The sequence below is a fragment of the Apostichopus japonicus genome, chromosome 4, assembly GCF_037975245.1.
Source record: "Apostichopus japonicus isolate 1M-3 chromosome 4, ASM3797524v1, whole genome shotgun sequence".
NCBI lineage: Eukaryota > Metazoa > Echinodermata > Holothuroidea > Aspidochirotida > Stichopodidae > Apostichopus > Apostichopus japonicus.
Window position 1 is genome coordinate 29,193,484 of NC_092564.1, and position 13,213 is coordinate 29,206,696.

The 13,213-nt window shown below is 48.1% G+C and overlaps 2 protein-coding genes across 11 annotated transcripts in view; one reads left to right on the forward strand and one right to left on the reverse strand.

Annotated features, from left to right (window-relative positions):
• The window catches only part of LOC139966033 (uncharacterized), a 4,630-nt gene extending 1,196 nt beyond the window's left edge, over positions 1 to 3,434 (forward strand). The window contains exons 2-3 of the mRNA XM_071968671.1: positions 891 to 1,015; positions 2,696 to 3,434. Coding sequence (XP_071824772.1) covers positions 891 to 1,015; positions 2,696 to 3,073 — 503 coding nt within the window. The 3' untranslated portion in view covers positions 3,074 to 3,434. The remainder of the gene's footprint in view (positions 1 to 890; positions 1,016 to 2,695) is intronic.
• Positions 1 to 13,213, reverse strand: part of LOC139967080 (uncharacterized) — a 354,423-nt gene that overhangs the window by 248,164 nt on the left and 93,046 nt on the right. The gene's annotated exons all lie outside the window — the stretch shown is intronic.

Sequence of the window (13,213 nt, forward strand, 5' to 3'; positions counted from 1 at the left end):
ATTTAACACGTCTGCCACTCCCACCAGGGATGGGAAAGCCCCGGATGCTATTGCAACTATTAATATATCTAGAAATTGGCTCAATAAATAACACATACAGAACCGGTGAAAGGGGGCAGCCCTGCCTCACCCCTCGAGCAATGGGTATGATATCAGAGAGATTTCCGTTGATAAGAATACGACTGTAAATATTGTTGTACAAAATAGTCACCCATTTTCGAAAATTGCTACCAAACCGTAACTTCTCGAGAACTCTCATAAGAAATGACCAAGAAACTTTATCGAAAGCTTTGTGTTGGTCGATTGAGATGAGGGCACAATCAATTTTCTTCATGGCAGAATAATCAATTATATCTCTAATTATGAACATATTATCGTGAATAGATCTGCCAGGGACAGAACACGTTTGATGCTCGTTTACAATAGTGGGCAATACTTTAGACATTCTGATTTGTAGAACCTTCGAGATCAGTTTATAGTCTGTGTTAAGCAGACTGATTGGACGCCAATTGGTTGGGTCAGTCTTATCACCTTTCTTTGGGAGAAGTGTAACGATGCCTGTACGCTGAGACATTGACATAGTGCCAGTTTTGAAAATGTTGTTATAAACACCGAGGAGGTCTTCGCCCAACATATCTAGGAAGGAGGAATAGAATTCATATGGAAGACCATCAATACCCGGAGATTTGTTATTGGAAGCAAGCGACAGAGCAATCTTTATCTCATCTAGAGTGATAGGTTTTTCAAGACTTTCAATGTCCTCATCATTTAACATGTTGTGCAAACTATTAATGAAAACATCTTGAGAACTCTCGTCAAACCCTTCGTGGTTGGAATAGAGATCACTAAAGAATTTGTGGAAAACCTCTATAATTTCCTTATTATTGCAGGTAATATTACCGTCCGGTTTGCGGACTTGATGAACAACTTTCTGATCGGCTTGACGTTTTTCTTTTCTAAAGAAAAAGGCAGATGGTTTTTCCCCTTCTTCAAGAAATTGAGCTCTGGAACGAATGTAAGCACCTCTTAACTCAGTGTTAATAATATCATCGATTTCCTGAGAATTTGAAGTCGCACAAAGCGTTTGAAGCTCTTTAAGCCGATTTCTCTTCTGACGAGCAATGCGGGAGCTGTGCCGAACCGCAAGCGTTTTAATTCTAGACTTAACGTTCTCCCACCAATCAGATAAAGCATTAAAACCTGGCTTCAGAGTGGACCAAAGCTTATAATAAACACGTAATTCTTTGCAGAATTCCTTATCATTGTTGAGAGACACATTGTACTTCCAATAACCTTTCCCCCGAGTAGCAGTGTGAGGAATTTTGATGTTGACCTGAATAGGCTTATGGTCAGAATAAGGGATCGGCGACGTAGTCGCTTTGTTGACAAAAAAATCTCTCGAAGAGTAGATTCGATCAAGTCTAGAACTTTGACTGTTGTTAAAACGAAACCAGGTATGACCGGGTATGGTGGGGTGGATAACCCTATAACAATCAACAAGATTATAAGTGACAATAAGATCGTTGATCTCATCCCGGCCTACAAAAGCAGAACGGTTGGACGAAATGTTTGAGCGATCGATGTCATCCAATACACAGTTAAAATCGCCCCCCAAAATAATAGGGTCGTAACCACGGGTGTAAGTGTAAATTTGCCTGAAAAACGCTTTCCTTTCACTCGGGGCGTTAGGCGCATAAATGTTACAAACCCGTACAGTACTGTTATGAATAGTGCAGAGGGCAGAAATGCAACGACCAGAGGTATCGTGTCTTACTTGCGAAATGACGCAACACAGTTTACTACTGAAAGCAATACCCACCCCACAAGAGTGATTAGAAGAACTAGGGGAGAAAATGAAAGGACCACCCCATTGACGTCTGAAAAATTGAGAGTCGGCACTATCCGACAAATACAGTTCTTGCAGAAGAATAATATCAAAATTGAATATCTTAGCCCATTGTAAAATCTTTGAACATTTTTTGTTGTCTCTTAGTCCATTAACGTTAAGTGAAGCAATCGATAGGTTCATAGTAGCCATAGAGAGAGATAAAGTAAAGAACAGAACGAGATGTATACCACAATGAGATTCCGATGATCAGGCATTCCTTAAAAAATACCTGTCGAAAAATTCTATCTCCTTTTTACTGACAAATTCTGGGTGCTCGTCAGCCATATGTAAGATCCATTCCTGGGGGGATTTACACGTATTCTTGCATGACTTCATAGCACATGGGTACTTTGACGGTTTCAGCTTTGGGTGGGCGTTTAACAGGTGCTCTTTCAAAACGTGATACTCAGAAAAAACTTCCGGGCATCCCTTTGCTTTACATGAGTGCCATGGCTCATCCTCTAGAAAAATTTGTGACATTTTCACACTATCTTTGGGGTCCTCGGCGGGGAAGCGAAGACTTGACCTGGATCTTTCTGGTCTTTTGACTGCTTCAGGTTGGGAGACACTTTTTCTCTTGGGTCTTAAGCTGGGACGAAATTTATTATCCCCAACGATGTCCTCTTGTGACGATATTTCAGGTGAAGGTTTAGACTGTCTTCTTTCGCTGTTCGATACTTCCCGATGTTCTGTTTGAGGGGTGGCCCAGCTACTTGATGCTAAAGACATTGTCTCCATAACCTCTGTGTTTTCGAACAAATCTGTGTCGCTATCGTTGATTGTTTGACTTTCTTCTTTTTTCTCTAGGTCCTGTGTCATACCTTGTGTATCGACCGTTTCGGCATTGGTGTTGCCGTCAGTTACTTTTGCCGTTGGCTCGTCAGTTTCTTCCGACATTGTTGCCTCTTGTTGCACGACAGCAGGACCCTTGACCCAGGCTCTGGCGGTAGGGCTGATTTTGTTCGCAAAGGAAATTGGGCAGCTACGAGAGGTGTGCCCCAACTTTTCGCATACGGTGCACTTAACTTCAGTCACACATTGCTTTGCTGTATGTCCAATTTCGTGACAGTTGTAGCACTTTATCTGGTCACAGTGTTTTGCTTCATGTCCGTTTGCTCCACATTTCAGGCAAGTTCTGGGCTGGCCTCTATATCGCACCCAACAGTTTCTTCCACCAAGTCTTAAGGATGAAGGGATGTCTTTGGTGATTTCAACCTGATACTGCCGAATCCCATTAAACACCTGTGGGTAGTCGGAAAGTGTAAGGAAACGACCACTCACAACTTTACCGTAACGGCCTAGAATATACCTCACCACGTTGTCCCCCAATTCATACGGTACATGCAAAACCGTAACTAGCGTCGTGCAACCGGTATATGTTGTTGCAGTGCAGCAATCTGCACTCGATAGAGCAGGCCAAAACTTCTTCTTCAAATCTACTGTTTTGAAAGTCACGTCCCATAGTCTACCGGGGAGTTCCTGAACCGCCGTTAGATGTTCTCCGGGATCTATGCACTTTTCCTTCAAAAGATTAAAAAGAACTGACTTCCCCTCGCTACAATCTAGGTGAAGCTGTATGGACGTGTCTCGACTAAGAGCAGCCATGTTGATTCATCATGTTCGCTCTCGAGGTACAGAGCAACCAACCGCGCCACGACAGCAGTTGATATAAATCTATGTTCGTTTCTAATACTTAAAGTTCCAGAGACCGTATGGGATCGCGGCAAAAGCAAACTGCCCCCACCTGGTCTCGAGCCCGCGATCCAAAATACGTCACGCTCTCGAGGTACAGAGCAACCAACCGCGCCACGACAGCAGTTGATATAAATCTATGTTCGTTTCTAATACTTAAAGTTTCCAGAGACCGTATGAGATCGCGGCAAAAGCAAATTGCCCCCACCTGGTCTCGAGCCCGCGATCCAAAATACGTCACGCTCTCGAGGTACAGAGCAACCAACCGCGCCACGACAGCAGTTGATATAAATCTATGTTCGTTTCTAATACTTAAAGTTCCAGAGACCGTATAAGATCGCGGCAAAAGCAAACTGCCCCCACCTGGTCTCGAGCCCGCGATCCAAAATACGTCACGCTCTCGAGGTACAGAGCAACCAACCGCGCCACGACAGCAGTTGATATAAATCTATGTTCGTTTCTAATACTTAAAGTTTCCAGAGACCGTATGAGATCGCGGCAAAAGCAAATTGCCCCCACCTGGTCTCGAGCCCGCGATCCAAAATACGTGACGCTCTCGAGGTACAGAGCAACCAACCGCGCCACGACAGCAGTTGATATAAATCTATGTTCGTTTCTAATACTTAAAGTTTCCAGAGACCGTATGAGATCGCGGCAAAAGCAAACTGCCCCCACCTGGTCTCGAGCCCGCGATCCAAAATACGTCACGCTCTCGAGGTACAGAGCAACCAACCGCGCCACGACAGCAGTTGATATAAATCTATGTTCGTTTCTAATACTTAAAGTTCCAGAGACCGTATGAGATCGCGGCAAAAGCAAACTGCCCCCACCTGGTCTCGAGCCCGCGATCCAAAATACGTCACGCTCTCGAGGTACAGAGCAACCAACCGCGCCACGACAGCAGTTGATATAAATCTATGTTCGTTTCTAATACTTAAAGTTCCAGAGACCGTATAAGATCGCGGCAAAAGCAAACTGCCCCCACCTGGTCTCGAGCCCGCGATCCAAAATACGTCACGCTCTCGAGGTACAGAGCAACCAACCGCGCCACGACAGCAGTTGATATAAATCTATGTTCGTTTCTAATACTTAAAGTTTCCAGAGACCGTATGAGATCGCGGCAAAAGCAAATTGCCCCCACCTGGTCTCGAGCCCGCGATCCAAAATACGTGACGCTCTCGAGGTACAGAGCAACCAACCGCGCCACGACAGCAGTTGATATAAATCTATGTTCGTTTCTAATACTTAAAGTTTCCAGAGACCGTATGAGATCGCGGCAAAAGCAAACTGCCCCCACCTGGTCTCGAGCCCGCGATCCAAAATACGTCACGCTCTCGAGGTACAGAGCAACCAACCGCGCCACGACAGCAGTTGATATAAATCTATGTTCGTTTCTAATACTTAAAGTTCCAGAGACCGTATGAGATCGCGGCAAAAGCAAACTGCCCCCACCTGGTCTCGAGCCCGCGATCCAAAATACGTCACGCTCTCGAGGTACAGAGCAACCAACCGCGCCACGACAGCAGTTGATATAAATCTATGTTCGTTTCTAATACTTAAAGTTTCCAGAGACCGTATGAGATCGCGGCAAAAGCAAACTGCGACCACCTGGTCTCGAGCCCGCGATCCAAAATACGTCACGCTCTCGAGGTACAGAGCAACCAACCGCGCCACGACAGCAGTTGATATAAATCTATGTTCGTTTCTAATACTTAAAGTTAAAGAGACCGTATGAGATCGCGGCAAAAGCTAACTGCCCCCACCTGGTCTCGAGCCCGCGATCCAAAATACGTCACGCTCTCGAGGTACAGAGCAACCAACCGCGCCACGACAGCACTTGATATAAATCTATGTTCGTTTCTAATACTTAAAGTTCCCAGAGACCGTATAAGATCGCGGCAAAAGGAAACTGCCCCCACCTGGTCTCGAGCCCGCGATCCAAAATACGTCACGCTCTCGAGGTACAGAGCAACCAACCGCGCCACGACAGCAGTTGATATAAATCTATGTTCGTTTCTAATACTTAAAGTTCCCAGAGACCGTATGGGATCGCGGAAAAAGCTAACTGCCCCCACCTGGTCTCGAGCCCGCGATCCAAAATACGTCACGCTCTCGAGGTACAGAGCAACCAACCGCGCCACGACAGCAGTTGATATAAATCTATGTTCGTTTCTAATACTTAAAGTTCCCAGAGACCGTATGAGATCGCGACAAAAGCAAATTGCCCCCACCTGGTCTCGAGCCCGCGATCCAAAATACGTCACGCTCTCGAGGTACAGAGCAACCAACCGCGCCACGACAGCAGTTGATATAAATCTATGTTCGTTTCTAATACTTAAAGTTTCCAGAGACCGTATAAGATCGCGGCAAAAGCAAACTGCCCCCACCTGGTCTCGAGCCCGCGATCCAAAATACGTCACGCTCTCGAGGTACAGAGCAACCAACCGCGCCACGACAGCAGTTGATATAAATCTATGTTCGTTTCTAATACTTAAAGTTCCAGAGACCGTATGAGATCGCGGAAAAAGCTAACTGCCCCCACCTGGTCTCGAGCCCGCGATCCAAAATACGTCACGCTCTCGAGGTACAGAGCAACCAACCGCGCCACGACAGCAGTTGATATAAATCTATGTTCGTTTCTAATACTTAAAGTTCCCAGAGACCGTACCAGATCGCGGCAAAAGCAAACTGCCCCCACCTGGTCTCGAGCCCGCGATCCAAAATACGTCACGCTCTCGAGGTACAGAGCAACCAACCGCGCCACGACAGAAGTTGATATAAATCTATGTTCGTTTCTAATGCTTAAAGTTCCCAGAGACCGTACCAGATCGCGGCAAAAGCAAACTGCCCCCACCTGGTCTCGAGCCCGCGATCCAAAATACGTCACGCTCTCGAGGTACAGAGCAACCAACCGCGCCACGACAGCAGTTGATATAAATCTATGTTCGTTTCTAATACTTAAAGTTCCCAGAGACCGTACAAGATCGCGGCAAAAGCAAACTGCCCCCACCTGGTCTCGAGCCCGCGATCCAAAATACGTCACGCTCTCGAGGTACAGAGCAACCAACCGCGCCACGACAGCAGTTGATATAAATCTATGTTCGTTTCTAATACTTAAAGTTTCCAGAGACCGTATGAGATCGCGGCAAAAGCAAACTGCCCCCACCTGGTCTCGAGCCCGCGATCCAAAATACGTCACGCTCTCGAGGTACAGAGCAACCAACCGCGCCACGACAGCAGTTGATATAAATCTATGTTCGTTTCTAATACTTAAAGTTCCCAGAGACCGTATGAGATCGCGACAAAAGCAAATTGCCCCCACCTGGTCTCGAGCCCGCGATCCAAAATACGTCACGCTCTCGAGGTACAGAGCAACCAACCGCGCCACGACAGCAGTTGATATAAATCTATGTTCGTTTCTAATACTTAAAGTTTCCAGAGACCGTATAAGATCGCGGCAAAAGCAAACTGCCCCCACCTGGTCTCGAGCCCGCGATCCAAAATACGTCACGCTCTCGAGGTACAGAGCAACCAACCGCGCCACGACAGCAGTTGATATAAATCTATGTTCGTTTCTAATACTTAAAGTTCCAGAGACCGTATGAGATCGCGGAAAAAGCTAACTGCCCCCACCTGGTCTCGAGCCCGCGATCCAAAATACGTCACGCTCTCGAGGTACAGAGCAACCAACCGCGCCACGACAGCAGTTGATATAAATCTATGTTCGTTTCTAATACTTAAAGTTCCCAGAGACCGTACCAGATCGCGGCAAAAGCAAACTGCCCCCACCTGGTCTCGAGCCCGCGATCCAAAATACGTCACGCTCTCGAGGTACAGAGCAACCAACCGCGCCACGACAGAAGTTGATATAAATCTATGTTCGTTTCTAATGCTTAAAGTTCCCAGAGACCGTACCAGATCGCGGCAAAAGCAAACTGCCCCCACCTGGTCTCGAGCCCGCGATCCAAAATACGTCACGCTCTCGAGGTACAGAGCAACCAACCGCGCCACGACAGCAGTTGATATAAATCTATGTTCGTTTCTAATACTTAAAGTTCCAGAGACCGTATAAGATCGCGGCAAAAGCAAACTGCCCCCACCTGGTCTCGAGCCCGCGATCCAAAATACGTCACGCTCTCGAGGTACAGAGCAACCAACCGCGCCACGACAGCAGTTGATATAAATCTATGTTCGTTTCTAATACTTAAAGTTCCAGAGACGTTATGAGATCGCGGAAAAAGCAAACTGCCCCCACCTGGTCTCGAGCCCGCGATCCAAAATACGTCACGCTCTCGAGGTACAGAGCAACCAACCGCGCCACGACAGCAGTTGATATAAATCTATGTTCGTTTCTAATACTTAAAGTTCCAGAGACCGTACCAGATCGCGGCAAAAGCAAACTGCCCCCACCTGGTCTCGAGCCCGCGATCCAAAATACGTCACGCTCTCGAGGTACAGAGCAACCAACCGCGCCACGACAGAAGTTGATATAAATCTATGTTCGTTTCTAATGCTTAAAGTTCCCAGAGACCGTACCAGATCGCGGCAAAAGCAAACTGCCCCCACCTGGTCTCGAGCCCGCGATCCAAAATACGTCACGCTCTCGAGGTACAGAGCAACCAACCGCGCCACGACAGCAGTTGATATAAATCAATGTTCGTTTCTAATACTTAAAGTTCCAGAGACCGTATGAGATCGCGGCAAAAGCAAACTGCCCCCACCTGGTCTCGAGCCCGCGATCCAAAATACGTCACGCTCTCGAGGTACAGAGCAACCAACCGCGCCACGACAGCAGTTGATATAAATCTATGTTCGTTTCTAATACTTAAAGTTTCCAGAGACCGTATAAGATCGCGGCAAAAGCAAACTGCGACCACCTGGTCTCGAGCCCGCGATCCAAAATACGTCACGCTCTCGAGGTACAGAGCAACCAACCGCGCTACGACAGCAGTTGATATAAATCTATGTTCGTTTCTAATACTTAAAGTTAAAGAGACCGTATGAGATCGCGGCAAAAGCTAACTGCCCCCACCTGGTCTCGAGCCCGCGATCCAAAATACGTCACGCTCTCGAGGTACAGAGCAACCAACCGCGCCACGACAGCACTTGATATAAATCTATGTTCGTTTCTAATACTTAAAGTTCCCAGAGACCGTATAAGATCGCGGCAAAAGGAAACTGCCCCCACCTGGTCTCGAGCCCGCGATCCAAAATACGTCACGCTCTCGAGGTACAGAGCAACCAACCGCGCCACGACAGCAGTTGATATAAATCTATGTTCGTTTCTAATACTTAAAGTTCCCAGAGACCGTATGGGATCGCGGAAAAAGCTAACTGCCCCCACCTGGTCTCGAGCCCGCGATCCAAAATACGTCACGCTCTCGAGGTACAGAGCAACCAACCGCGCCACGACAGCAGTTGATATAAATCTATGTTCGTTTCTAGTACTTAAAGTTCCCAGAGACCGTATGAGATCGCGGCAAAAGCAAACTGCCCCCACCTGGTCTCGAGCCCGCGATCCAAAATACGTCACGCTCTCGAGGTACAGAGCAACCAACCGCGCCACGACAGCAGTTGATATAAATCTATGTTCGTTTCTAATACTTAAAGTTTCCAGAGACCGTATGAGATCGCGGCAAAAGCAAACTGCCCCCACCTGGTCTCGAGCCCGCGATCCAAAATACGTCACGCTCTCGAGGTACAGAGCAACCAACCGCGCCACGACAGCAGTTGATATAAATCTATGTTCGTTTCTAATACTTAAAGTTCCAGAGACCGTATGAGATCGCGGAAAAAGCTAACTGCCCCCACCTGGTCTCGAGCCCGCGATCCAAAATACGTCACGCTCTCGAGGTACAGAGCAACCAACCGCGCCACGACAGCAGTTGATATAAATCAATGTTCGTTTCTAATACTTAAAGTTCCCAGAGACCGTACCAGATCGCGGCAAAAGCAAACTGCCCCCACCTGGTATCGAGCCCGCGATCCAAAATACGTCACGCTCTCGAGGTACAGAGCAACCAACCGCGCCACGACAGAAGTTGATATAAATCTATGTTCGTTTCTAATGCTTAAAGTTCCCAGAGACCGTACCAGATCGCGGCAAAAGCAAACTGCCCCCACCTGGTCTCGAGCCCGCGATCCAAAATACGTCACGCTCTCGAGGTACAGAGCAACCAACCGCGCCACGACAGCAGTTGATATAAATCTATGTTCGTTTCTAATACTTAAAGTTCCAGAGACCGTATAAGATCGCGGCAAAAGCAAACTGCCCCCACCTGGTCTCGAGCCCGCGATCCAAAATACGTCACGCTCTCGAGGTACAGAGCAACCAACCGCGCCACGACAGCAGTTGATATAAATCTATGTTCGTTTCTAATACTTAAAGTTCCAGAGACGTTATGAGATCGCGGCAAAAGCAAACTGCCCCCACCTGGTCTCGAGCCCGCGATCCAAAATACGTCACGCTCTCGAGGTACAGAGCAACCAACCGCGCCACGACAGCAGTTGATATAAATCTATGTTCGTTTCTAATACTTAAAGTTCCAGAGACCGTACCAGATCGCGGCAAAAGCAAACTGCCCCCACCTGGTCTCGAGCCCGCGATCCAAAATACGTCACGCTCTCGAGGTACAGAGCAACCAACCGCGCCACGACAGAAGTTGATATAAATCTATGTTCGTTTCTAATGCTTAAAGTTCCCAGAGACCGTACCAGATCGCGGCAAAAGCAAACTGCCCCCACCTGGTCTCGAGCCCGCGATCCAAAATACGTCACGCTCTCGAGGTACAGAGCAACCAACCGCGCCACGACAGCAGTTGATATAAATCTATGTTCGTTTCTAATACTTAAAGTTCCCAGAGACCGTACCAGATCGCGGCAAAAGCAAACTGCCCCCACCTGGTCTCGAGCCCGCGATCCAAAATACGTCACGCTCTCGAGGTACAGAGCAACCAACCGCGCCACGACAGAAGTTGATATAAATCTATGTTCGTTTCTAATGCTTAAAGTTCCCAGAGACCGTACCAGATCGCGGCAAAAGCAAACTGCCCCCACCTGGTCTCGAGCCCGCGATCCAAAATACGTCACGCTCTCGAGGTACAGAGCAACCAACCGCGCCACGACAGCAGTTGATATAAATCTATGTTCGTTTCTAATACTTAAAGTTCCAGAGACCGTATAAGATCGCGGCAAAAGCAAACTGCCCCCACCTGGTCTCGAGCCCGCGATCCAAAATACGTCACGCTCTCGAGGTACAGAGCAACCAACCGCGCCACGACAGCAGTTGATATAAATCTATGTTCGTTTCTAATACTTAAAGTTCCAGAGACGTTATGAGATCGCGGAAAAAGCAAACTGCCCCCACCTGGTCTCGAGCCCGCGATCCAAAATACGTCACGCTCTCGAGGTACAGAGCAACCAACCGCGCCACGACAGCAGTTGATATAAATCTATGTTCGTTTCTAATACTTAAAGTTCCAGAGACCGTATAAGATCGCGGCAAAAGCAAACTGCCCCCACCTGGTCTCGAGCCCGCGATCCAAAATACGTCACGCTCTCGAGGTACAGAGCAACCAACCGCGCCACGACAGCAGTTGATATAAATCTATGTTCGTTTCTAATACTTAAAGTTCCAGAGACGTTATGAGATCGCGGAAAAAGCAAACTGCCCCCACCTGGTCTCGAGCCCGCGATCCAAAATACGTCACGCTCTCGAGGTACAGAGCAACCAACCGCGCCACGACAGCAGTTGATATAAATCTATGTTCGTTTCTAATACTTAAAGTTCCAGAGACCGTACCAGATCGCGGCAAAAGCAAACTGCCCCCACCTGGTCTCGAGCCCGCGATCCAAAATACGTCACGCTCTCGAGGTACAGAGCAACCAACCGCGCCACGACAGAAGTTGATATAAATCTATGTTCGTTTCTAATGCTTAAAGTTCCCAGAGACCGTACCAGATCGCGGCAAAAGCAAACTGCCCCCACCTGGTCTCGAGCCCGCGATCCAAAATACGTCACGCTCTCGAGGTACAGAGCAACCAACCGCGCCACGACAGCAGTTGATATAAATCAATGTTCGTTTCTAATACTTAAAGTTCCAGAGACCGTATGAGATCGCGGAAAAAGCTAACTGCCCCCACCTGGTCTCGAGCCCGCGATCCAAAATACGTCACGCTCTCGAGGTACAGAGCAACCAACCGCGCCACGACAGCAGTTGATATAAATCAATGTTCGTTTCTAATACTTAAAGTTCCCAGAGACCGTACCAGATCGCGGCAAAAGCAAACTGCCCCCACCTGGTCTCGAGCCCGCGATCCAAAATACGTCACGCTCTCGAGGTACAGAGCAACCAACCGCGCCACGACAGAAGTTGATATAAATCTATGTTCGTTTCTAATGCTTAAAGTTCCCAGAGACCGTACCAGATCGCGGCAAAAGCAAACTGCCCCCACCTGGTCTCGAGCCCGCGATCCAAAATACGTCACGCTCTCGAGGTACAGAGCAACCAACCGCGCCACGACAGCAGTTGATATAAATCTATGTTCGTTTCTAATACTTAAAGTTCCAGAGACCGTATAAGATCGCGGCAAAAGCAAACTGCCCCCACCTGGTCTCGAGCCCGCGATCCAAAATACGTCACGCTCTCGAGGTACAGAGCAACCAACCGCGCCACGACAGCAGTTGATATAAATCTATGTTCGTTTCTAATACTTAAAGTTCCAGAGACGTTATGAGATCGCGGCAAAAGCAAACTGCCCCCACCTGGTCTCGAGCCCGCGATCCAAAATACGTCACGCTCTCGAGGTACAGAGCAACCAACCGCGCCACGACAGCAGTTGATATAAATCTATGTTCGTTTCTAATACTTAAAGTTCCAGAGACCGTACCAGATCGCGGCAAAAGCAAACTGCCCCCACCTGGTCTCGAGCCCGCGATCCAAAATACGTCACGCTCTCGAGGTACAGAGCAACCAACCGCGCCACGACAGAAGTTGATATAAATCTATGTTCGTTTCTAATGCTTAAAGTTCCCAGAGACCGTACCAGATCGCGGCAAAAGCAAACTGCCCCCACCTGGTCTCGAGCCCGCGATCCAAAATACGTCACGCTCTCGAGGTACAGAGCAACCAACCGCGCCACGACAGCAGTTGATATAAATCTATGTTCGTTTCTAATACTTAAAGTTCCCAGAGACCGTACCAGATCGCGGCAAAAGCAAACTGCCCCCACCTGGTCTCGAGCCCGCGATCCAAAATACGTCACGCTCTCGAGGTACAGAGCAACCAACCGCGCCACGACAGAAGTTGATATAAATCTATGTTCGTTTCTAATGCTTAAAGTTCCCAGAGACCGTACCAGATCGCGGCAAAAGCAAACTGCCCCCACCTGGTCTCGAGCCCGCGATCCAAAATACGTCACGCTCTCGAGGTACAGAGCAACCAACCGCGCCACGACAGCAGTTGATATAAATCTATGTTCGTTTCTAATACTTAAAGTTCCAGAGACCGTATAAGATCGCGGCAAAAGCAAACTGCCCCCACCTGGTCTCGAGCCCGCGATCCAAAATACGTCACGCTCTCGAGGTACAGAGCAACCAACCGCGCCACGACAGCAGTTGATATAAATCTATGT